Consider the following 26,873-nt stretch of genomic DNA (forward strand, 5'->3'; position numbering starts at 1 on the left):
GAGTACATCAGGAGACAAATATCTAAAAGAGTACATCAGGAGACAAAAAGAATGAGACAGAGCAAGAATGTTGAAGATTTTAAAGAGCACAAAGGTTCTGAACGATTTTAAGAGCTTTATGCATTTTAATGAGGAAAAAAGTCAATGAAATGTTTAAAAAAATCAAATTAAAAACAGGAGCAGTAAAATCCTGAAGGAGCAGAACATTTTGATAGCCGAAAAAAATGACTAAAATAGCTGAATATGTGCTGAAGTTGTCAAAAACGTACAGAATACAATAAAAAAATGTGAATGCAGATAAACGCCAACGGCTGAAGGAAGAGGCATAAACAACAAAAAAATAACTGCGGTATTGGGGAAAACAACATTAATAGCACTTAAAAAAATCAATACATGGACATGGAAAATTAAAGCAACATTCAGAAAAAGAACCAGAAAATGAAAAGATTTGTAAAACAGCGGTACTTCTTCAAGCTCGCCTCTGATTTCAAAGAGTCCAAGTGTGAAAAGCGAGTTTCAGCGGGCGGGAAGCGGTTTGGGTGTACCTGGTGCTCAGCCAGCCTCCTCTGGATTTCCTGCTCGTGACAAACGCTGTAGGTGATCGGTGCGGACAGCTCGGCCTCGACGCGGGAAAGCCACGAGCGGAGGTTGCTCATGTTCTTATCCAGCCGCTGCAGCGTCACCAGAGTCTCCTTCAGCTTCTTTACTCTGAAAACACACCGTTCCACAAACTTCACAACACGAACCTTCAGCTAACCGCATTAACGTCAAGAAATACTGCCCTCAGCTTAAAGTCATATCGCTAGAGATATAATCCAACATTCAATACGGTTTCCTAAACTTTGCGGCTGCTGGTTCTTTATAAAAAATCTGCCAACGGATCGGATCAGTTAAATGTTCCTGGCAGGGAAAACTCTAATAATGAGCAGAGTTTGGCTCCTGAGTGACAAATGTTTAGAGGAAAGAGAAATAAGTTGATGTATTCTATTGTAATGATTAATTTAATGACTTAAAATACTAATTTGAACAGCTGAAGAAAACTGATTTTTTTTTTAACATGTATAACTTGAGGATGACTTCGACCTGTTGAAGTTCCTTTACAAAAAGAGAGAAGCAAAACAAAAAGAAATGATGAAGGAAAAAAGACAGGAAGACAAAGAAACGTGTAAAATACACAAAGAAAAGAAGAAAAAAGAACTGAAAGAAAAAAACAAAGCCTTTCACTCGCCCACAAGCCTCGCAGGTTTACTTCACTTTAGAGGTTGCCGTGGTAACCGTGCTCCCAGACATGGATGGTCCATTAAAAACAAAAACGAACAAACCCACAAAGCGGTTCCTCCTAATAAATATTGTAAATTACCTAATGACTTGGCTCGCTGCGTATCGTTTAGTTCTCTGTGTTTTTCAACTAATTGGACATAATTTTAAAATGTTTGTTGGTGAGTCATTCTCAGTTTTTTTTTTATTTCTCTGCAGGTGTGGGTCGTCACAGGTCACCTGCCGTCTGCTTTAGTCAGTCATTTATCACGCCGCCCTGTTGGCAGCGATCAGGACTGCAGGCAGCTCCCGTAAATCTGCCCCGTGGACACATTCGGCTGGTTTCAGCTCGCTGATCGGACTCTGGATCTCACGTGATCGTGTCTAATCCAGGAGCAGCCAGGAGTTAAACCCGCTGTGGAGATGCTCGGTTTAAAAATCCATCTGTGAGATGAAAATTAGAAGATGAACTCAGCAGACATGCACTGAACACGGAAAACTACACACCGACGGGAAATTCTCTCCGGTCTGGTCGGCCGATTTAATCCGTCTTAACCCTGAAATAAATAAAATCCACCTGCTGGTAATCTAATTACGTGGTTTCTGAGTTTAACGGTTGGGGCATGAAAGTGAGACAGTTATGAACGCAGCACCTCTTTAGTTGTTACAAGTTTTTTCTTTTTAACATTAATTTGGAATATTATAATAATTTACGACTTATAATCAAATTAGAAATATAATCCAGACATTTGTGCACGTGTGAAGTTTTTTTATGCAGTTAAAATGAAAATATTCCTAATTCAGGTGGGGTGGATGTGAGTGCAGGAGGCATCCGTTTCTCTGATTCAACTATTAAACTGGACTGTTTCCACCCATCCATCCATCCATCCATCCATCACCCATCCATCCATCACCCATCCATCCATCCATCCATCCATCCATCCATCCATCCATCCATCCATCACCCATCCATCCACCCACCCACCCACCCACCCATCCACCCACTCACCCACCCATCCATCCATCCATCCATCCATCCATCCATCCGTGCGTGCCGCCAAGGTGACAACTTGGTGCGCACAAAAAAACAAAAAACAAAAATGAATAAATATTACAACAACATATATCCTGTCCTTTTCCACAGAAAATGTAACGTGTGGTTCAATAAACTGTGCGTGCCTCCTGCTCAGGAGCATCGACCGGTCCTGCCTCTGAACACGCACGTACACACATGCACGCACACTAACTGGTGTCATAGCAACTCACAGGACAACAACAGCTCTCTCAGAGGCTTCAAAGCCTGAAGTGTGCCCCATTTTTAGTTTGAGTTACACCCCCCCCCCCCCATTGATCCGTCCAGCCGAGGCGTCAGGAAGACGCTGTCTTTAAATCCAGAAGTGTTAAGTTCAGCTGAGTGTCAGAATGAATGAATGAATGAATGAGTGTGTGCTGCACGGACAGCGAGCTACTTCAGCTGCACTTTCAGTTTTACACATTCAGTCGTTTTTAAACAGTTTCTGGCTTTTGAAAAAGGTCAAGCTTGAGTCAGCGAACTGTCCTGCAGCTGCTGTGGAGCTGAAAACATTTATATTTTATTTACCTGTGAAGGCAGCTGCCGTCGCCCACTACAGGAACTTAGAGCCGCACTGGTTTGACCTCGTTTCACTTTTACTTCCAGTGTGATTCAATTTACTGAGCAACGTGAAAATTTAATGCAAACATGGGACAGAGGAGATCAGTAAGATCTTTCCTTCCCTCCGTCTCGCAGATATTTCACAGCAAATCCGTTGATTGTTTTAGAACCCCAAAATGTATCCCCATTGGGACATGGCAACCACTAAGAAATTGTAATATTTTCAGGCATGTTTTATTTGATCTGAGCAACACATCATATTTGACGACAGGGACAACAAAAGACGAGGAGCATTTTGTGACTAATTTGGTTAATTTCCAGCTCAGAAAGAAGACTAGGTAAATAAAAAACAAAACATTTTCCAGGAGCTGTATCTGAAGTTGTCCCTGTGACCTGTCCAGGGTGCACCCCACCCCTTGCACAATGACTGCTGGATATGAGCACCAGTGACCCCCACAACCAGAAAAAGAAGACGCGTTTAAAGATAATGGATGGATGTATCCGAAGTAAAGATGGGCAGAGGTTCACCAGTTTGCAAAATAAATAAATTATAAATAAAGGCCTAAAGTAATGGAACAAGAACAGTGGTTCCAATATTTTTCAGTCAGGTCATTCGGACAGTTTCCTTTTTTTTTTATGAAACGTTTCAACTTCCATCCAGAAGGCTTCATCAGTCAAGGAAACGCACAACACAAAACTGATTCTTCCCCCAACAGCTTACTCCAAAGTGGAACAAACCAGTTATGTTGGTGCCAAGATGGTCTCTTTGGCACGCCCCCTCCTCTAGAGCCGGCCCTCTTCCTCGTCAACAGTCACGTCAAACTGGTTCAAAACCAACAAAGTCCATGCTCAATAATCCAGGTATACAATCCAACAATTTTCAGTCAGGTCATCTGGACAGTTTCTTTTTTTTGCTGCCAAAACGTTTCACCTTCCATCCAGAAGGCTTCATCAACAGATGAACAATGGTTCTTTACGGAAAAGTGGGAATTGAACATCTTAATCTGCTGTTCATATTTTCAGTTTGTTTCAGTAAACAGTAGTCCCTCGCTACTTTGAGGTTCGTTTATCACGGACTCGCTCTGTTGAGGTTTTTCAAAATAAGACTGGACATGACACACAATTGTCTGATGGATGGATGAGCCGCACGATCGCCATGGAACTTTTATTTAAAATGAATTTAAAACTACTTAGCTCCTGCTGCACCTTTGTGCAGCCTTTACTGCTGCAGGATAAACTTCCTGCTGCAGCTGATCAGCTGTTCACTGTGCAGAGCTGAGAAGTGGGCGTGGCCAAGAGCGCTTGCAGGTGGCAAAGAGCAGAAGAAGCAGGGAGCTGAAATCATGACATGCTGTGCTCTTTTAGAGCATTTAGAGTTTAGAAACATTGTTTAGAATATTGCAAGAGTGTGGGAAGGTACTTGTACTACTATTCCTACTTCGCAGTTTTTCACTTATCGCGGGCCTTCAGGGTACGGATCCTCCTCGATAAACGAGGGACCACTGTATTTATTTAGAGCCAAGTCACAGCAGAAGTCGTCTCAGGCCACTGAACAGAAACATTCATGCACATAAAATATTTTCATCCAAATAGTTCATGGTGGCTCAGTTGGTAGAGCTGTTGCCTCTCAACGAGAAGGTCGCCAGCTCAAATCCCGGCCCGGGGACCTTTCTGGGTGGAGTTTGCATGTTCTCTCCGTGCATGTGTGGGTTTTCTCCGGGTGCACTGGTTTCCTCCCACAGACCAAAAACATGCATGTTAGTCTGGTAACTAAATTGTTCCAAGGTGAGAGTGACTGATTGTCTCGTTTGTCTCTGTGCGTCCCTGTGATGGACTGGAGACCTGTCCAGGGTGTCCCCCGTCTTTCGCACAGTGACTGCTGGACATGGGCACCAGTGACCCCCCACAACCCAAAAAAGAAGCAGCAGGTAAAAGATAATGGATGGATGGTAGTTCATGAATCTGGAGCTCCAGAATCTTCTCTTCTGAATGGAGAAAGCTCACAGGATGAGAAGCAAAATGTCTGATTACAGAACAGAAGTCCATTTGCTTTTCTTTTTTTTAAATTTGTTTCTGTACATTTCTGTATTCAGCACATGTTCTGTAATCACCGTTCGCTGTGCCATCCACACATGCTGGATAAAGCTCTATTATGCACCATACGTGAACATCCAGATATGTCACCGTCTTCTCTGAGCCAAAGTGGGAATCTGTTCTGTGGCCTGACAAACCAAAGTTAGGAGCTGCAGTGTAGCAGTAACAATAACATGGGCAGATTGCACATCTGGAAAGGCACCATCAATGCAGAAAAGTATATACTCTCGTACAGTCATGAACTTTTTCAGGGAAGGCGTTGCATATTTCAGCAAGACAATGCTAAACTGCAACAGCTTGGTGGTAGAAGAGTCAGGTGCCGAACTGTCCCGCCTGCAGTGATCCATCATCAACTGAAAATGTCTGATGGATCGCGAAACAAAACGAACCAGCAAATAAGACCCAGGACAGAAATGGGACAATATCCTCCAAAACGTCCAGCAGCTGCTCTCCACAGGCCCTGAGTGTTTACAGACTGTCGTTAAAGCAGCAGAAATAAACATGGATCTGTCCCAACTCTAAAGCAAACAACTCATTTTAATGGTACAACTTCTTAAACACTTGATGTTTACCATGTTCCATATGAACAGAACACGGGTCTGAGATTTTGCAAATCATTGCATTCCGATTTAGATTTTTATTTCACGCAATGTTCCAACTTATACAGAACTGGGATTATTCCTAGAGACAAAGGCTGAGACGAAAAAGATAAAAATACTGAAAAACTACCAAGTGTTGAAAATTGTAATTGTGCAGGATAGCCGATAATTCAGACACACTATTTACTGAGATCCATTTTTCTTCCGTATGTTTTCAGCTTCTTTCTCGTTCCACAATTTTTGTGCCATTTCAGCAAATGGCAAATCAAAACGTTCAGCTCGTTCAGGAAAAGGGTGTTGGTGCAACTTTAGCTTTTTGAAATGTTTAGCCTTTTCTGCCACTTTTTTTTCCTCATAGAAAATGAATTGAGCTCATTTTACATCCTTCAGATCTGTTTACAACCTTTAACTGTTCCGTTCACATTTTATTCTGCTTCAGCTTCTTTCAGCCTTCTTGTGCAAATATAAACTTTTTTCAGCTACTTTCAGCTAATTTCAGCTGTTTTGAGCTCCTTTCAGATTATTTCTGCTAACTACAACATTTTTGTGCTTCTTCTAACGCCTTTCTGTTAATTTTAGTTTGCTATGCTCCTTTCAGCTTATTTATGCAAGTTTCAGCTTTTTCTACTATTTCAGCAACTTTTCAGCTGTTTTATGCTATTTTTTTTAAATAATTTCCACATTTCTGTGCTCATTGTGCTTCTTTCAGCCTAATTGGGAAAACATGTTCATTCTGCTTTCCTATGCTAATTTCAGCCTGTTCTACCATTTCAGCTATCTTTTTAGCCAATTTTAGCTGTTTTCAGATAAATTAAAGTTTTTAATAGCAATCTCTGCTACTTTCAGCCTAATTAACTTATCTGTTGATTTCAGCTCGTTATGCTCCTTTCAGCTTAATTCTGCTAGTTTCAGCTCTTTCTGCCATTTCAGCTACTATTTAGCTGTTTTTTTAATTAAATTTGGAAATTTCATCCAATTCCACATTTGTTTTAGCTTATTTCAGCTTGTTCCACTTCCTTCTGGTAATATAAGCTTCTTTCTGCCTTTTTGGCTACTTTTCACCATTTCCATGTTAATTTCAGCTTTTTTTTTTTTTTTTTTTTTTTTTTTTTTATTTTCTGTTTTTTTTTTTTTTTTTTTTTTTTTAGCTAATTTTCTAATTTTTGTGCTAATTTCTGCTCATTTAAACCTAATTCAGCTAATATGTGTTTTTTTTCTGGTTTCTTCTGCTAACTTGGACTTGTTCTTCCATTTCAGCTCCATTTCAGCATGTTTTAGATCGTTTCTGCTGTTTTTCAGCAAGCGCTTCAGCAATAAGCATTCACACTGCAATGCAGTTCCTCTAGTGTTATTTTGGTGTACTTCTTTTAAATAAAGGTTACTGTGAAAATAAAAAGATATAATGCACGGTTCTGTTTGTGTTAAAGTTTTTTGGACCATCAGCAGAACGACATATTTATGCTCATGTGTTCAAGACAAAACCCAGTCGGTGTAAACACTCTTCCGTTGTGCAGATGCAACCATCCTGCTCAAACTAACGAGCCTCTTTTCTCCCCTCTGTTCCCTCTCCACCTCTGACAGGCGAACAAAGACCAGCAGCTTCACGCGGAGGCCAGACAAAGACACAAAACCCAGTCGGGGGCGCTGGCTCGGGAAGAGGACATGAAGAGCATGGACAGAGAAAATGAAGCAGGAAAGAGTTGGAGGATAAGTGAGGATATACGTTTGACGGGTTGGGATAAAGTGCAGCTGACCGCAGGAGGGCTTACAGTAACAAAGAGATAAACTTTTAACTGGCATTTACTCCTCTCGCTGTACTTCGTCTCATGAGGGCTGAGTCTGGAGGGGCTACTGCTGATGGAGTTATTAAACGGGTTTGCGTGATCAACTTTACTTGATGCTGCTTGCAACTAAATAACTAGTGGCAGTAAAAACTAAGTGTGGCAAAGCTCGTTTATTTCTCTCTATGGGACGTTCGAGCCTTCAGCTCTCAGTTTTAGGTTTGAAGGCTGAAAATCCAGCTCGCATATTATTCAAGCTTCGCTGCATGTTTTTTAGTCTGGAGGTAATTTATTGAAGTAATTAAAGGCCTAGGATTCCTTAAAGGAACAAATATTCTCTGCACCGTTCATGCCAGAGTTTCAAACTAAGATCTCATGCTGAGAAATGAGGGCGTTGCAGCCACTTTGGTCAAACCTCGTAAATCACAATAAATGCAATTTCACACAATACTGTCATAAGATGGCCCTCAGAGTATGTTTTGAAGTTGATTCTCAGATACTGCCATACATAAGTTTAGCTCAACATCCATAAAATTAAGTGATGGGCACAGCTAACCAAAATGTTAACTTCGCTAATCACTAATGCGCTAATTAAAATATTAGCTACGCTCACGCTAAATCCATATAAGATTGTTTTTCTTCAAACTACTCATTTTCATTCAGGACTTTTATGTTACCAAGTGACATATTTATTTTAAACTGTAAATGAATGAAATAAAATAATCACCAAACAGATTAAAAAAACTAGCAGATGTTAATGCTAAAGCTCTAACTTTTATCATGCACGGTCAGAAATTAATCCGGTCCATCGGAACCAAAGAGGTGGAGCAGAACTCCGTTGGGCTGAAGCAGAGTGATGCGTTCAATGTCTGTCAGACATCCTCCTCGTGTCATTTACTATAATGAACTCTTTAACGATGTGTGAAATGTGTGAGAGAGTCACGTCCCAGAGACGGTTTGAGTGTTGCAAAGCATGCTGGGTACAAAATGTGTGCAGTGTTTCTGACGGTTTACGATGTTTCTGAGTGTGAAAACGGGATTTTCATGTTGTTTTCCTGTTCTGGTTTAGTTTGTTTTTTTATGTTAAAGTCTGTTATTGGCTGTAAAGTGACACCACGAGTCAGAGACTGGTTGCAGTAGATATTGGGGGTGGAAGAGCACTGAGGGTGGTGATGTTGCCAGGTGGTGCTGTGTTGCATATCTCTGCATGGCATAGCATCGCTCCATGTAAATCATCTGTATGTTTTGAAGTGCGGAGAACTGTTAGAAAAATAAAATAAAATTTGTAGACTTGAACTTATCGGATTTAAATTTAGCGGAAGTTAACGCCGCTAAAAGATTCCCAAGTTAGCGAAAAGCTAATCCGCTAAAGGGAACGCTAATTCCGTTATTAGCGGAACCGTGCCCACCACTGACAGAGCCATTTATTTGTTGGACAATAGCTTGAATTGTGTTCAGATGTTAACGAGTTTGAAATGTACAGCAAATCACGACTTTGGAGAGTTTCAATAAAATCTGTGCCGAGGTTCACAAGATATTTTGCTAACAGACAGTAGTAGTTAATAGCAAAGGTTTTTAAAACAAATTTCACACAATCAGTGATCAAAGTGTTGGGAATGACGCTCAGGTACTGCTTAAGTTAGTCTGCCTTTTTTTAAGATCGTGTAGCTCTGTCAGCCGTCTTAAACTCGGTTGACTTTAAAAGTTACCGTGTTGTAGATGGACATTCAATTAAAACCTTCTCAGAGTTTCATTCAACTCCGTTCACAAACGAATGACCAAACATGCGTCGATGGGAGACGACTGCAGAAGTAAAAAAAACCCCGAGTCTTTATCTCTTTATCTGATAAGAATAAAATGGCCGCGCTCTCCTGTAGTTGCAGCTTCGTGCACTCCGCCCATCTTTCGGACGACTGTACGTGCATATTATCGTTGTACCTTGGTGCAATTCCAATAAAGTTTATTCTGATTCTGATTATCCACAGAAAATAGCATCGATAAAGTAGATGCAGTAAAGCCTTCTGGTCAGCCCTGTGAAAATCAGTGATCAACATACCAACATGCACCCCGCACTGCCCCGTCCTAGTGTCACCCACCCGTCCACACTGAGTCCTCCCACTAACAGACTACAAAGCGTGGGGGTTTCAGCAAAGGACTCGGGGACATATGGTACTGTCTGAGACCTTCCTTTCCTGGTGGTGGGGGTAGTTTTCAGGTTTGTCAGGGAGCCGTCTACATCTCCTGCTCTTCCACAGGAGTGTCCATCTGTTTGAGGGGGGGTAGCAACAGTTTAAACAACACGGGGGTTTAACCTCTACAGTCTGTGCTGGAGGGGGCCTGTACTGCTGACAGCTGCAGAGCACAGCTAACACAACAGCAGGTGGATGGATAAGAGCTATTGTTTACTTCAAGGCAGTTGAAGCTTCTCGCTTCTTAATTGTGCTTTTTGCAGTAGAGCAGCTTCGCTGTGAAGAGTGCTTGTCCTTTAAGGATAATGATGTAAATGTAGAGTGCCGTACTTAAGAGCCTGCTTCATGCGAACCACACAAACAATTTTACCTGTAATTCAACCGTCGCCTTACCGTTTGTCTCTGCAAAGTGCTTCCTGAGCGGTGACCGCCCTCCCTTTTAAAGTGCTTGTTTGATATAAACAAACACAATATCCCACGGCGCAGCGTGTGGACCAGCTGTGACAGCTCTCACCTGGCTTCGATGTGGTGGAAAAGGTTGTGCCACCGCTGATTGACTTCCTGCAGCGACCCGCGGACCTGGCTCTGCTTGGCCTCGTCGCTGGCCAGCAGCAGCTGCTCCCCCAGCTGCTTCAGGTGGCTCTTGTTTTCACTGAACAAGTTAATTTCCTCCATGCAGTCCTGCGAAAACATTTTATCAAACGTTGAACGCTGCTTCATAAGCATCTCGAATTAGCTTTAAACGAACGAGATAAGCGAGCTCGATAAAAAACGTGTTATAAAAAGTGTGACTTTTTTTTGATGGGTTACATCTAAAGCACTATAAACTTTTTGTTTTAGAAAAAAATTAAGAACATCATTTTTGGGCCCCAAGTTTTAAAAATGTCAGATTTGTGGGAGAAAATACATAATTTCTGTTGAAGAGAGCAGAAATACTGTAAGAAAACTTTCTAACTTTAACATTACTTCAACCCGTATTATATTTTCTATTTACCAGAAATGAATGTACATAATTTATCTTTTATTTCATTTGCTTTGTTGTTAAATTAAGAATTAACATTATTATTAAGTCACGGATGGGAAAAAAAAAACTCTTTTCTGCTTAATCAGGACAACCCCCCCCTGAAGTTTTAGTAATTGACACTGATCTTCAAAGAGAGAAACAAATAAAACATCAATAGTTTAAATGAATCCATCAGCTCAAGTAAAAAGGAAAAATAATTTGATTCAAATTTAAGTTTTTTAAAAATAAAAAGGATGCATTTTTTCCCTGACAAAAACAGTTTTATTGTTTTTCTCTAGTCTACACCAGCATAACACAAGAGTAAATGAGTATACTTCAGAGTATAAATCAGAGTATAGAAGAGTACAACTGAATTACAAGTAACTCCAAGAGTAAATGTGTATAACCCATACTATACCGTTGAGTATAGATAAGTATAACTGATTACAGATGAGTATAACAGAGTATAGACCAGTATAATGGTTAGAGTAATTGAGTATAATTCATACTATAACGCAGAGTATAGATAAGTATAACTGAGATTGATGAGTATGAATGAGTAACTCCAATGGAAAGTTAGTATAACCCATATACTATAACTCAGAGTATAGACAAGTATAACTGAGTACATACGAGTATAACCGAGTATAGATGAGTATAATGCCAAGAATAAATAAGTATAATCCATACAATAATACAGGATATAGACAAGTATGTCAGGGTATAGAATTTTAATCTAAGAATGGATGAGTATAAATCAGAATTATAGAGTACACCTCTAAGTATGGGGGGTGTATAACTGAGTATAGAGGAGTATACCTGAGCTGCAGCTGGATGCTGACAAAGACCAGACACAGAGCTGACGTCACACCAATTTTAAAGTCTCTGCGTTAGCTTCCTGTGTTTTAAAATTCAGTTTAAGGTTATTTTATTGGTTTTGAAATTTACCGTTGTGTAAAATCAACCCCAGGGGCTGAAGTTTTTCCATGTAAGCCTCTGGAAACGAAGGACTACCCCCACAGAGACCTGGAGTAATAAATGAATGTGGCCACCTAGTTACTCTGGTTTGCATTTGCAGCGCGAGTTTTTAATCAACCTGGGCTAAAGTATAAAAAAATATATAGATCCTTAACAACTGGTGAATGAGCATCAGACACGAAAAACTTTTGATTACTGAGATTATGTTTTAGTCTGCCGTGCACGCTGCTGTAAAATGCGACGCTGATTCAAAGACCGAGTCTGAAAAATTTGCAGCCAATCGATATTTGGCACAACACCGGCCCACGTTTCTGGGTGGTCAGCGGTGACGCGTAATAGATGCGACTTATGCGGCGAAGCGGCTTATTCGTGTTTTTTCCCCACTTTGTTAGACATTTTAGGACTGATGCGACTTATACAGCGGAAAATACGGCACGCCGTTTACTACGTTTCACCTGCAAAACTCAAGCGTGGATTTAACTTTTTATGCGTACGTCAAAGACACAGAAAGCTCTACTTAGTCAGGTCACACACCTCTGCTATAAAAAGTAGTTGTGATATTTAGAGTTGTCCAGGGAAGACCATCAGAAATGAAACAATTTCTAACAAACATTTGATTGGAACAATGGAAAATTGTCTCGGTGCTGTACCTTTTTCAGTTTCTCCACCATTTCCTCGATGCTCAGGTCTCCGCTCTGGCTCACCTTCTTCTCCATCTGAGTCAGCCAATCACAGAACTCTTTGTTCTTGTCGTTGAAGACGGTCCAGGCGTTGAGGCGGTCGGCTATTTCCTGCCTGCGTAAAGACACCTGGGAAGAGCCATGACTGATGTTTAGTGTCTATATTCACTCTTATGTACTCGAGACATTTTTCATAATCAACAGGTGTATTTTTTATAATAAAAACTAATTTGTGCAATAAAACCTCTTTACAAAGTAAAAGGGCAGAGCAAAACTAAAGCTAGGAATATTTTTTATTATTACAGCTCCCGTTTCTTTTCAAATGACTCGTGCGCACCGAGTAGCAACTTAAATGATGCATTAAGTTATTTATAGTGAAGTATTCTTGCAAGAGCCACTTGATACATCTTTGTTAAACAAATAAAAGTGGGCGAGTAATTTTAGGGTGCACAAAACAGGCAAGATCATCTAAAATTTGAGTCGTAACAAAAAAGACATCTTAATATAAACAGACTGAGGAAGTCTCTCGGATGAGAGACGAAACGTTTCTACATTTTTTGTTGTTTTGCTTTGTTTTGGGTTTTTTTTTAATGTCCAGAGGACCAGATTTAACTTTTTTAGACATCTTAATATACTTCTATGGGGAAAGCACTTTTAAATAAGGTTAAACATTATAAATATATAAAAGATACAAGACACCCATCTCCTAAATAAACCAAATGTTTTAATTAATGATCAAAACAGCACAAAGTATACAGAAGTAGTATTTGTTTATGTTTTCGGTGTAGTAGTGGGGGGTATTTAATCTCCATCAGAATCAGCACTCAAGTGATTTGAGAGAAACTCCCGGGAGAATCCGGCTATTTGGTCAAATTAACAAGGTCCATTTTCCTAATGACAGCTTAATGCCACAACACCCCGTTACAAAGCTGGGGGGCTTGAGGGGGGGCTGATGATCTTTTTGAGATTTTAGGGCTTACACAATTAGAGCTGCTCTATTTTACTGCTCAGTGGCATTTATTTTGTTAAAATGAGCCTTGCTTTGGTTTTTAATGTATTGCCACAAATGGCCTTCTGGACTGTGAAGAATCTGGGATGTATTGTGAGCTGCGGTCGCCCTCCGAGGACTTTGTGCTGCCTGGGTAACAATAGAGGAGCTCCCTTGGCCTGTTGAGCCATCTGCCCCCGAGCGCCATCGCTGTGACCCACACACACACACGCTTATCTACAACCTGTTAACTATGAAGCAGAAACCATGAAGGCTCAGATTCATGCTTTATGGGCACGTTGTGTTATTTACTTTTTCCCCCAATGAGAAATTGTATACAAGTGATGCATCACGCCTGCAGGTTCTTTCACACCGTGCCGACTTAAGAGGTCTGAAGAACATCTCTGGATTTCAGGAAATTATATTGTAAGTTTTTAAGCGAAACTAAGAGGAAGGAACCACTTAGATCGGGGGTCTGTAATCCTTTTGATCAAAGAGCCATTTCTGCTCCTTCACTCTGTGATGATCAACTGGTGGCCCATGGGCCACTTTGAGCTAGTGGGAGGGCTTGTTCTGACCAGTGGGGGTGACATTTTAAAACTAATAATCAATAATGAATTTTAACATTTATTCATATTTTTACATTTTGAAGCCGAAATAATAAAAAAAATTACATTTTTAAATTTTGGGACTAAACCTAGTCTATGATGTAAAGACGTCTAGTTTCTACCTTTAGATGAAAATGAAAACGCTGAACTCTGCAGGACTATGTGGCTTTTTACGTGAGAAATTAAGCACAGTAGTCCCTCCATCGCGGTTCGTTTTTCGCGGACTCGCTCTATCGTGGTTTTTCAGAATAAGATTGGACATGACACACAAGTGGCTGATTGATGGATGAGCCGCACGACCAGCATGGAATTTTTATTTAAAATAAATTATTTTAAATTATTTAGCACCTGCTGCACCTCTGTGTAGCCCATACTGCAGGATAAACTTCCTCCTGCAGGTGATCACCTGTTCTTCATGCAGAGCGGGGAAGTGGGCGTGGCTAAGAGCGCTTGTAGGAGGCAGGGAGCTGAAATCAAGACATTCTGTGCTCTTTTAGAGCGTTTAGAGTTCAGAAACATTGTTTAGAATATTGCAAGAGTATGAGAAGGGTTTAAACACCTTAACATATATATATTAGGGATGTACGATATTGGATTTTTGGCCGATATCCAATATGCCGATATGTTAAAACTTATTTGGCCAATAACCGATGCCAATACCAATATTTTATATACGTCCCTTTGTCAGAACATAACCCTCTTATTTAGGCTTATTTGCTACAAAAAAAGTGCAACAGCTGTAAGAGCTGGTGACATACATTCAGTAACAGCCATATGATATGCATAGCACTTTAACTACAGTATGCTAAGTTCAAAGTTTTTGTCTATCCATTGTGCCGTAAGACTAATCATGCTAACGAAGCTAACACGACATACAAATGTCTGTGGTAAAACTCACCCAAGTGCTATCGGCCATTAGCTTCTCAATGACATCGGAAATGATTGCTCATAACTCGGGTAACAGTACGTCGGAAAAATATCTCCAACTGCGGACGATGTAGCGAGGCTCAACGTAGTCCATAAATCTTCGGAATCCGACATCCTCACCAACGAAAAATAAAAACTTCCACACCGCTGACATTTTGAATTTTCCACTTCGCCGTGAGATCAGGTAGGCACATGTGAGGTCATCACGTTGTGCTGCTGCTGCAGGCAAAAACAGCGCCTTTTATATCGGCGAGTTATTTTAATGGAATGGCCGATGTCCGATATTGAACTTTAACGCCAATATCGGCCGATACCATGCCGATAATATCATGCATCCCATTATATATATATATATATATATATATATATTATATATATATAATAAACTACTACTTACTACTTGTGCTACTATCCCCACTTAGCGGTTTTTCACTTATCGCGGGGCTTCAGGGTACGAATCCCCCGCGATAAACGAGGGACTACTGTATCCCACTTTTGAAGTAATAAAGCAAAAAATAGTAGTGCCGTTCAAACATTTGCAGAAATTTTTACAAAAAGCAGCCAAAACTAGCCATTTTTTGTTTATGGGTATAAAAACCAGAACAATTAAATTTCCTGCAAGTTTTGGTCAAAGCTTCATAGAGCTGCAGATGAGGGACTAAAGGGCCGCATGTGGCCCCAGAGCCACAGGTTGCAGACCCCTGACTTGGATAAAACAACCAAGGCTACTACATAACTAACATTTCTAGCTGACGCTGACACATTTGTGAACCCCAGTAACTCTTGCCAGAAACAGAGCAAGTGGAAGTGGCCACGGTTTGAATGACTAAATAACTAAAACTTGACAATGTCCAAGTCTTGTCATGCACCAACTGTTTTCTGTGGAACAACCATGCGCTTGTGTTCGAGCCAAAAGTCCTCGCTGTAGGAATGTGAGGCAATATGAAGCTGCTTTCATAGTGGAGTTCCAGGATTTACAGGCTGAAATGATGGACAGTCGGACTAAAGAGCCAAATATTCCTCCATGTTGATGCAAGCAAGGAGAGCAAATATTTTAACCTTAAGAGTAAGGTGTTTGAACACTTTTATAGCAGAACTGTAAAAGAAACAGTGGACATCTGACCTGTGGAAGGATATGATGCTACCTTTTTAATAAGAGGATGAAGTTTTCCCTCCAAGAACTTGCATTTGATGGGGTCTTTTACCAAACAATCAGTGAGTGTGTGGGTGGATTCAGCTTTGTGCTGCCGGACGCCGCTGAGAAACAACGAGCAGCAACTTTTCCCTCCCAAAACTTCTCTCCACCTGTTTCATCTACAGCTGCAGACTTCCTCCTCTCAGTCCATCTGTAAAAAAAAAAAAAAACTTTCTCACCTTCACACACAGCTCTTCCCATTGGCAGTGGAGCTGCTCCAGCTGCTGCTCCAGCAGAGCCGAGTCGCTGGCCGCCAAGTGCTGGGACAGGTCCGTCTTCATGGTGTCCAGTTCCTTCAATCCAGTGGACAAAAACTGCAGAGAGAGTTCGGTCTCCTGCATAACACACACACAAAGCAGTCAGTCACACAGCCATGTAAAAGTTGTGTGTCTGAGCTGGTTCACCTCACATGAATGTCGGTTCTGACCGTCCAGATTAAAGAGCTGTGGTCAGGACAGGGGGGAGGGTAGATGGGGTAAACAGGGGGAGGGGAGTGAAAGAACTGGGGAAAGGGGGGTGAACTCAGAAGGTCACTAGTGGGAGCTACTGGTGGGATTTCTGTTTTCTCTCAACATACATGCATGTTTACGACGAAGGTTTAGGGCCACGCTAAGAAAAAACAAATTAAAAGCCATAAAATCATGAGTATAAAGCCGAATAAAGTCGTACGAGACTTTTTTTTTGGTGCAGCTCTTGTTTATTTATTTATTTTTGCCCACGAGTCGGATCCATGACGCGACCTGTCAATCAATCCAGTAGGCGTGTCAGCAAATGACCAATCCGAAGCTAAATTCTCCTTACCTGCAGAGCTGCTCTGCAGTCCATCACAGCACAGTACTGTAATCAGGGTCAAAGTCCTGAAACTGATAATAATCTGATGCTGATGTGCTGACAGATTAAGTATCTCCTTATTTGTAAAACCAATACCAAATTATAACTTAACAAGATGCTCACTATTCTTTATTTTACCACGGTTAAAATGCGGTAAACCCTGATTTATCGTGTCGGAGTTCGGATAATATTACGACACATTTAGCTTCGGATTGGTCATTTATTGACACGCCTACTTGATTGATTGACAGGTCGTGTTGTGGATCCGATTCACGGAAAAATAAATAAATAAACGAGCGCCGTAAAAAAAAACAAGTCGTGTACAACTTTATTCTCGTAATTGTATGGCTTTTAATTTTTTTTCTTAGCATGGTCCTAAAGCTCCGTCGTACATGTTAACGTGAAATAAATGCAAGTTTTTACACCATACAAGTTTAAATGTTTAATTTATGAGCATTTTAAGTTTTCCTCAGCTGCAGATTTAAACTATATAGAACAAGTTGTTTTTTTCAGCACGAGGTCCTGCTCTGTTCACACAAATATTTTTAAAAATATATATTTCAGTCTCCTAATATACGATTTGACATGAGTGGCTGGTACATTCTAATATTAAATAATTTGTTTTTTTTATAGCTGTACTTATGAATTCATGCATTATTTTTATTTTTATTGTTGCAACACATCTAACACAAAGTCATTTTTGTTGGGGATATTCAGTGTTTATCTTTTATTAATGTTCTAAAATCAAATGAGTAAAATTAGCATTTAAGTCAAATTGATTCATTTTTCAGTTTGGTATAAAACTAACAGATGGCACAAGAATCTTTAATCTACAGACAGACGGAGTTTATTAAAGTTCTTAATGATCGTAGATGATGGCATTACGGCTGTGACTTTAGAATTTGGTAACTTTAAGACTTTTTGAAATATTCAACTTTTGCATTTTTATTTTCATAATTCTGTCTTTCTATGCCGTCTATTTAAGGCACTCTGGGAGCAGCTGGGAGGAGATTTAAACGCCTTGCTCAAGGGCCCTCATTGGGGCAGATGAGGGTGGAGGCAGGCGTGGGTGTTTCACTTTTCCCACCTAAATTTTTGTGGTCCATCTGGGGATTCAAACCTGCGGCCTCCCGATCACAGACCTTCTCTTAAAACTCTTGAAAAACTTTGGGCTGTTTGAAATCTTCAGCTTAGTTGCTTCATTGTTAGCTTTTAGCTACTGTTCAGCTAGTTCTAGCTTTTAGATGCAGTCTTGCTTTTAACTTTTAGCTACTTCTTCGCTGGTTTTATCTTTTGATCATTTTAACAATTCAGTGTCAGTGTCTTTAACAAATTTCAGCAAAGTTGTGCAGAATTCAGAGAAAATAACTTTTCCAGTGACTTCAGGCAGAAATGTGCTTTAAGTTTTAGCTGCACATCGTTTCGAGGAGGGTTTTGTTGTATTTAAAGTGGCATATGAATAAAGTTGACTTTGACATTCACCTGTTTGAGCGGCTCCTCGGAGTCTTCAGGTCTTCCAGTGAGCGATCGTCTCACCTTGTTCAGTTCAGCCTGGATGTTCGTTACTGCCCTCTGACTCTGGCACCACATCTAAACAAACAATATGACACAATAAATACAAAATACAGGAAGTTTGATTAAATTATAATAACTTTTTCACCATTAATGGATTTTTTAAAAATCCTGGTTAATACGAAAAGATTTCCATGCGGTGAGTTATTGTTACCATAAAGAATTTCTTAATGAAAGTACTTTAAAACAGTGGTTCCCAAAACCATGATCCTTGAGGAATGCCATCCTGCATGTTTGAGTCGTTTCCCTGCTCCAACACACCAGATTCAGTGATTTTATTACGTCTTCAAGTTCTGCCAAAGCCTGTTAAGCACCCATTCATTAAAATCAGCTGTGTTAAAGCAGGGAAACAATGGTGTTCCCCAAGGACTAGTGTTGGGAACCCCTGCTTTAAAAGTCCAAGGACACAATGTTTTGTCAAAGAGAATGTTAAAAGTATTCATCATCCTAGATTTACACTGCAGGAAGGTAAATTATACAAAACCCCAATAGTAGGTGAGGTTGTCATAAGCTCAAGAGCTGATGATTATTAATTAAGTTTGTTTTTCTGCATTTTATTGTCCATTAGATGTAAAATCCTTCAGCTTCACTGGAAGTTCTGCAACGCCCACTGCTCTGAGAGTTAGCACCAGGATTTAACCCAAATACCGGTGTCGACTTCTTCCTCTGCAGCACTAATATTCCTCTGTTTTTAACATTACTGATGCAAACTGCAGCAGCCTTGTTTCTACATATGTTCCTTCTGTACAAGGATGAGAATGGGTCATCTGTGGTTTTATGTGGGTCAGGGTCTTACATCTACGTAAAGCTGGTGCTGTGTCCCAGTGATGGAATGACACTGGAAACCAGCTGGTTCTGGATGTGGATCACGATGAGATTTGATCCTTCTCATCAGGAGCTCAAAGCTCTATAAAACACTGGCTCGTGTGTGTGTGTGTGTGTGAGATATAGGTCATTCAAAACGGACTCATTCCTCTTCATTGTTAATAATGTAGTTCATGCTTTCTGTCCTTTGTGTAATCTCTGCATGTTAAATCAAATGAAAATTGCAAATATTTTTCTATTTGCAGTAAGTTTCTGCAAATATACGGCTTTAATTTAACAAAAGGTACAGACAGGGTTTCTTTTTTCAATTTTTATGCTACTTTCTTCTTTAAAACACTCCAACTGTTCAGTCTGTAAAGAGTGACGACGCTGGACAAAAGAAGAGACTTGTGAAAATTGACTGAATGATATTTTCAGTTAATGGTGATTTATGAATAATGTTATAAAGGCTAAACCATTATTTTGTGTCAAACTGTTTTTTTTTTATTTCTTACAAATTTAACTTAAAAAATAAATCATTTTGTGACAGGCTTTTGGGAACAAAGTGCCTAAGAATTCACTTTTAAAAAGCTCCAAGTTGTTTGTTAATTTGTAGACAACCCTGGTTCATTTCAGATTAAGAGACTTTTTATTCCCAAATGTTTCACAGCTCAGAATAAAGTGGATTAAACAAAAACATTCCTCAGAAAATAATCAGGCTCTGGACTGAAAATGGGTGAAAAAGCAAGTCCTCTTCAAAAGATCTAAAGAGAAAATTCATAGAAACATAATAAGAAGAGAGGAGTTTTAACAAAACGGACACGTTTTGCTTTCCAACCTTTTAAACTTAAAAACGAGCAGATTTGATTTAAAGTGCAGCACTTCTCCCCTCAGCGCCTCGTTTTTTCTGCTCCTAATTTCTGTCGTCGTCAAATGGTCGAGCAGTGAAATCACAAACGCATGAAAGCAATTAAGTCAGTTTGAAGAACTCCCTCACAGCGATCTAACGAGGTTAAGTCAGGTTGCTGGACGGATTCTTGTGGAGGAAGCGGACCTGGCTTAACCTGGATAGATTGTTCTAGCTGGATTATTGAGCATGCATCGGGACATCGCTCACAGAGAGGTTCGATCTGAGTCTACACTGGGTTAATTTAGTATATAGAGGGATTTATGACTTGTTTGAGTTGTTTAGGCTGCTGGTACGCAGTACTTGAGGGATGTTACCTCTATAAATGGACAGACGTAAATTAAAGACAGGTGTGTTACCTGGACAGCAGTATCAAGCAGGTCTTTGTTTGTCCTGAGCTGTTCGGTGCTTCGCTCCCAGGCTTCTTTCATGTCTTGAAGCTCGGACTGAAGTCGACTCTGAGAATCCGACTCCATGAGGATTTCACTCAGATGTTCTGCGACTTCCGTTGTCTGGGCGTAGACGGGAGCGTGGAGGTCCAACGAGTCTTCAACACGCTTCAGAAAAACGAGGGGAGAAAAACTTTTGAGAATTTCTAATAAAACAATAATTTCGATTCAATTTAAATAATTCCTTATCATTCGGAGCTGTGGTTAAACTTTCAGGGGGAAAACTAGAGAATTACATTTTCTGAAAATTACAGCGTGAATGCTAAATGACTTTGCTGAAGAAGCTAAAACTAAATTAATTACAGAAAACAAACAGCCATAAAATGCATATAAAATGAAAAGTAAATAAAAGTAGTGATATAAAACAAAATAAAAACAAGCTACATTATGAAACGAGGTAAAATAATAAAAACAGGAACATTATATTAACAATTGTTTAAAATCTCTTAAGAGATCAACCTGGTTGAAGAAGCAAACAGCTAACTAAAAGAAAAATCAAAAGACCAGCTAAAAGCCTAAATTGGCCAATTGAAAGCAAAAAGTAGCAGAAGGTTGGGTAAAAGAAGCAAAAAAAAAAAAAAAGCTAAAAGTAGCAAAAGGCTAAATAAATGTCCACAGAAGCATTAGGCTGGTTAAAAGTAGCAACAACAAAAAACAGGTAAAAGTAGAAAAAGGCTAGCTAAAATTTTACTATTGCAAAAGGCTATATAAAACCTTAAAATAACAAAAGCTAGATAAAAGTAGCAAAAGACTAGCTACAAGCTAAAAATAGCTAAATACTTGATTAAAGAAGCAAACAGCTAACTAAAAGAAAAATCAAAAGACCAGCTAAAAGCTTAAAAAGGCCAATTGAAAGCCTAAAGTAGCAAAAGATGGGTAAAAGAAGCAAAAATGGCTAAAAGTAGAAAAAAGTAGCTAAAAGCTAAAAGTAGCATAAAGCTAAATAAAAGCTTAAAGTAGCATTGGGATGATTAAAAGTAACAACAACAGAAAACCAGGTGAAAGCAGCAAGAGGCTAGCTAAAATGTTACTATTGCAAAAGGCTAAATAAAAACTTAAAATAGCAAAAGCTGGCTAAAGTTAGCAAAAGACTAGCTACGAGCTAAAAGTAGAGCAAGAAGACAAAAATAGAACAAAGTTGCTGAAGTAGATTTCAAAGAGAATGTTTTTGAGGGGATTGAAGAGAACTCAAGTTTACTTCTGTGGGGAAAATATTTGTAATGAAGTTACGTATTTAAAGAAAAACAAAACTTGCAAAAAACTAAATCTCAGCACGTGAATGAGCTAGATGTTTAGATATATTAACGACTTAAATAGCAAAAACTATGCATGAAGTTAGATTGTGAAAAGAAAGTATAGAAAAATTTTATTAAAAGAAAAATAGTAAAAAAATAGCTCTTTGTTTACACAAAAAACTACTGCTTGAAACAACGCCTCGACACAGACCTGGCAAAGAGACCTGCAGCTCTGCAGCTGATTCAGCGTGCAAAGAGGTGGTCCTGTAGGGGGCAGTAAAGAGTCCACGGAACGCCACAGCTTCTTTAAAGATTTTAAACCATGACGGAAGATTCCCCAGTGCTGCAGCTGATCCTTTATCAAGGTCCAGTTCTGCCCAGCCAGAGCCACAGAGCTGCACCAGCTCTTCTTCAGACGGGTCATTTGCATCATGAGTTCAGATCTGTAGGTGGAGCGCAGCAGCAGGTTACAAAGCATCAAATTAAAGACTTTTTTATTTATTGGAATTAAAGGGACAAGGGTAGTTGTTACTGAGCAAAACCTTTCTCTTAAACAGAATGTGTAGTAAAAAAAGGCCAAATTAAAGATTTAGAGATGATTCGAAAACTCGGTCTCTCTCGCTGAAGATTTCCTCATTCCTTTAAGCAACAGTTCAGGATTTCTAAAAGCTCTTTAAAAACTGAAAGAAAACGACTTCTTCATTAACTGAAAAAAACTGAGACGATATTCAAGACTTTAATGTAGTTGGCAAAAAAAAAAAAACATAAATCTATTCACAAAAGTATTTATATGAGCATGCCTGTGAGTCATTTTGCTGACAGATCGTTGATACATTTATAAAAATATTAATCTGTTTCGACCTTTTCTCAGCTGGCTCTGACTCCATGGACTCAACTGCTTCACAGACGAGATGCTGCAGGAGCTGGTGTCCAACAAATATCTCAGCCTGAAGCGCCTGCAGGAGTGAGTGATAACAGCAGATTAATGAGCACAAAGACGATCATAGATCACTCTTTTTAACGGTTACACTGTAAAAATGGATCTGTATTTTAGCCCTGCTGCCAAAGTTGGAGTTCAGTGGTTTTTCTTTATAAAACAAACAAACAAAAAAATCAGTTAAAATTTACAATAAATCTACATTTTCCTACCATTGATTCAGAGAAAAAAAAAGTTTTAAGTAATGTTAATCTTCTTCTTCTTCTGGCTTTTCCCTCTTCAGGGTTCTCCACAGTGAGTCATCCTCCTCCACCTCACTCTGTCCTCTGCATCTTCTGTCTTCACTCCAACTACCTCCATGTCCTCTCTAACTGCATCCATATATCTCCTCCGTCTTTTTCCTGGCAGCTGCATTTCTAACATTCTTCTACCAATATATACCCCCGTCCCTCCTCTGGACATGTCCAAACCATCTCAGTGTGTCCTCTCTAACTTTATCTCCCAGTTGTTCAACCTGGGCTGTACCTCTGATGATCTCATTCCTAATCTTATCCATCCTTGTCACTCCTAAGGAGAACCTCAACATCTTCATTTCTCCTACTTCCAGTTTTGTCTCCTGTCTTTTTGTCAGTGTCAGTGTCTCCAGACCATACAACATTTCAGCACTGCTGTCTTTGCTGCCACCTTTGTGTCACAAATAATTAACTTTTCTCCATCCACTCCATCCTGCCTGAACTCTCTTCTTCACTTCTTTACCACACTCCCCATTTTCCTGGACAGTGGACCCCAAATACTTGAAGTCCTGCACCTTTGTGACCTCTGCTCCTTGTAGCCTCACTGTTCCACTGGCCTCCCTCTCATTCACACACATGTCCTCCGTCTTATTATGGTTGACTTTCATTCCTCTTCTTTCAAGTGCATACCTCCACCTCTCCAAGTTCTGTTCCAACTGTTCCCTGTTCTCACCACAGATCACAATGTCATCCGCAAACATCATAATTCATGGGGATTCCTGCCTGACCTCATCTGTTAGTCAGTCCATCACCAGAGCAAACAAGAAGAGGCTCAGAAATGATCCTTGATGCACTCCAACCTCCACCTTGAAGCTATGTCACTCCTACAGCACATCTCACCACTGTCCTCATACATGTCCTGTACCAGTCTAACATACTCCAGATTTCCTCATGCAATACCACACCTCCTCCCTCTGCACCCTGTCATTTGCTTTTTCTAAATCCACAAAGACACAATAGAGTTCTTTCTGACCTTCTATGTACTTCTCCATTAGCATCCTCAAAGCAAAGATGGCGTCTGTGGTGCTCTTTCTTGGCATGAAACCATACTGCTGCTCAGTCACCTCTCGTCTAAGTTTTGCTTCCACAACTCTCTTCCAGATCTTCAAGATGAAAATGGGCATCAGCACACTTCTCTGTTCCTCGGGCATTTTCTCTCCTCACTTGTTAGAAACTTACCATTCCTATCTTTAATAAGTCTAACCTGCTGCACATCCTTTCCATCTTGATCCCTCTGTCTTGCCAATTGGTATAATTCCATCTCGCCCTCTTTAGTGTCCAGCCTCCCATACAACTCATCGTACGCCCTCTACTTTGCCTTAGTTACCTTCCTCTTTGCTCTACATCCCATCTCCTTATATTCCTGTCTCCTCTCTTCAGTTCTCTCACTGTTCTATTTCTTCTTGGCTAATCTCTTTCTTTGAACGGCGTCCTGCACTTCACTATTCCACCACCAGGTTTCCTTATCATCCATTCTCTGTCCATTTGACCCACCAAGTACCTTCCTACCTGTCTAATTACTGTTGCTGTAGTAGTCCAGTCATTTGGAAGCTCTTTCTTACCACCCACAGCTTTTAACAGCTCCTCTCCGAATTTCTCACAACACTTTTCTTTTCTCAGCTTCTACCTTTTGGTATTCTTCTCTGATTTGGCTCTTCTTCACAACAGTAATTCTATACACAACCATCTGATGCTGTCTGGCCACGCTCTCCCCTGCTACATCCTTAGTCTCCAATCTCCCTCAGGTTTCCTCTTCTACGCAGAATGTAGTCGACCTGTGTACTCCTTCCTCCACTCATCGGTAAATCCATGTTCCTCCAGCCACTACTACAGCCACTTCCATTCTCTTGACAAAATCCACCACCATCTGTCCTTCCTGGTTCCTTTCTTGACACCAACCCTACCCATGACTTCCTCATCTCCTCCGTTTCCTTCACCAACATGTCCATTCAGGTCTGCTCTGATCACCACTCTCTCCTCCCTGGGAATACTCTCTATCACTTCATCCAAACCCTTCAAAAATGTAACTTTCTCCTCCACATCACATCCAGCCTGTGCAGCATAAACACTGACGATGTTTAGCATCAGACCTTCTACTTCTACCTTCAGACACATCACCCTATCTGACACTCCTTTCACCTCTACTACATTCTTTACCAACTCCCCCTTCAGGACCGCCCCTACTCCATTTCTCTTTCTATCCACACCATGGTAAAACAATTTAAATCCTGCTCCAATGATGTGAGCCTTGCTGCCCTTCCACTTGGTCCCTTGGACACATAAAACATCTACCTTCCTTCTCTGCATCATGTCAGCCAGCTCTCTACCTTTGCCTGTTATTGCCTACATTCTTAACTTTCCTCTTCTCCCTTTGTCTCCTGACACGTTTCCCTCCTCGTGGTCTTTTACCAACAGTAGCACTATTTCCGCTGGCTCCCTGTTTGTCAACAGTACTGGTGGCGGTCGTTGTTAAGCTGGGCCTTGACCGATCCAGTATGGTGTCGCTTAGATGAAGTTGCATATAAGTTTTGGCAAAAGTGTTTTATGTCGGATGCCCTTCCTGACACAAGCCTCACCATTTACCCGGGCTTGGGCACAAAATATACACCGTCTTGTGCTCCTAGTGGCTGGTTTGTTTTGAGTAATGTTAATGGAGCTCTTTAAAAGAGTGGTGGCACAGAGGTTGGAGAAAGTGAGCCTGTAATCGGAAGGTCGCTGGATCGACCCCCTGGACAGACATCATCAAAATGTGGGTGGGAAAGGTGAAGCGCACACACCTGCTGCCTCCAACCTAATTTGCCCCAATCTGGGCCTTTGAGCAAGGCTCTTAACCCCCACCATCTGCTGCCCCGGGTGTCCTACATAGCAGCTTTCTGCTCCACACAGAGAGCTGTGGTAGCTCGGTGGTCTGTGGTTGTGTCAGGAAGGACAACCGGCGTAAAAACAATCGCCAAGTCTTTGAGCGACTTAGTTCGCTGTGGCGACCCCTGAAGAAGGGAGCAGCTAAAAAAAAGAAGAGGAAGAATGGAGCTCCGTAAAAATATATTTTTGTGGAGCCAAAATGAGTTTCTCTAACAAGATGAAACAGATTCCTCACTATGGAAAAAAAAAAAAGAATACATATTTAAATTTGGGCAATTTGTCACTCTAAAAAATTGGAAATCTGTGGGCTTGTTATGGCTGTCAGGTACAAATCTCAGTAATGTTAAGAAAATGACAAAAAGTGTGTGAACCTGATGAACGCTCAGCATCTCCTGAAGGTTTGAGTAACTCGGAGGTTTTCTGCACACCGAGTCTCGCTCCAGTTTTTCCTGGATAGAATTCAGTTTCTTACATTTTTCCTGGAAGTCCTGGGAGCTCTGGAGCTCCTCGTTCAGCTCTCTACAGAACAACAGAAAGTGCAAAGCCATTAAAAAGCTAATTTAAAACACAAGTCTTTAAACCGGGGGAGTCGAACTCAGTTACACAATAAATTGATCTCAGTCGAAGAGAAAGCTCTCTGTCAATTCTGAATAATTAAGAAAACTATAAAACATGTAAACTGACCTAGGTTTTTTAAAGTATGTTACATTTCTGATATAGAACTATAAATAACTACTGTCCTTGATGCATTTTATATAAATTAGTACAAAATATGTAAATTCAGATAAACACAGCATAGCACTCATTTATTACAACTTCATTTTATTTGTAGTTCTTAATTAGTTTTTTCTTAGTCATACAGTTCCTCTATAGTTAAAAAAACAGCTTAAATATTTCTATAAATTTAAGGAGATTATGTCGATCGGATGCACATTAGGTTAAACCAAATACATGCCATCTTCCCCCAGCTGCTACTTCATCAGCAACAGTTTGATCTGTTCTATTTGGACATTTATATTAGCTCATTCTCTGTCAAAATCAGACAGAATTT

The 26,873-nt window shown here is 40.2% G+C and overlaps 1 protein-coding gene across 1 annotated transcript in view; it reads right to left on the reverse strand.

Annotated features, from left to right (window-relative positions):
- LOC119417942 (nesprin-1) overlaps positions 1-26,873 on the reverse strand; it is a 128,541-nt gene that overhangs the window by 19,038 nt on the left and 82,630 nt on the right. Inside the window, exons 66-74 of the mRNA XM_037685190.1 lie at positions 26,194-26,341; positions 22,592-22,686; positions 21,942-22,173; positions 20,406-20,603; positions 18,240-18,353; positions 16,112-16,267; positions 12,185-12,343; positions 10,068-10,234; positions 546-708 (exon numbers count right to left, since the gene is read on the reverse strand). Coding sequence (XP_037541118.1) covers positions 546-708; positions 10,068-10,234; positions 12,185-12,343; positions 16,112-16,267; positions 18,240-18,353; positions 20,406-20,603; positions 21,942-22,173; positions 22,592-22,686; positions 26,194-26,341 — 1,432 coding nt within the window. The remainder of the gene's footprint in view (positions 1-545; positions 709-10,067; positions 10,235-12,184; positions 12,344-16,111; positions 16,268-18,239; positions 18,354-20,405; positions 20,604-21,941; positions 22,174-22,591; positions 22,687-26,193; positions 26,342-26,873) is intronic.

This window comes from Nematolebias whitei, chromosome 12, assembly GCF_014905685.2.
Source record: "Nematolebias whitei isolate Nwh7 chromosome 12, NemWhi1, whole genome shotgun sequence".
In the NCBI taxonomy this organism is placed as follows: Eukaryota; Metazoa; Chordata; class Actinopteri; order Cyprinodontiformes; family Rivulidae; genus Nematolebias; species Nematolebias whitei.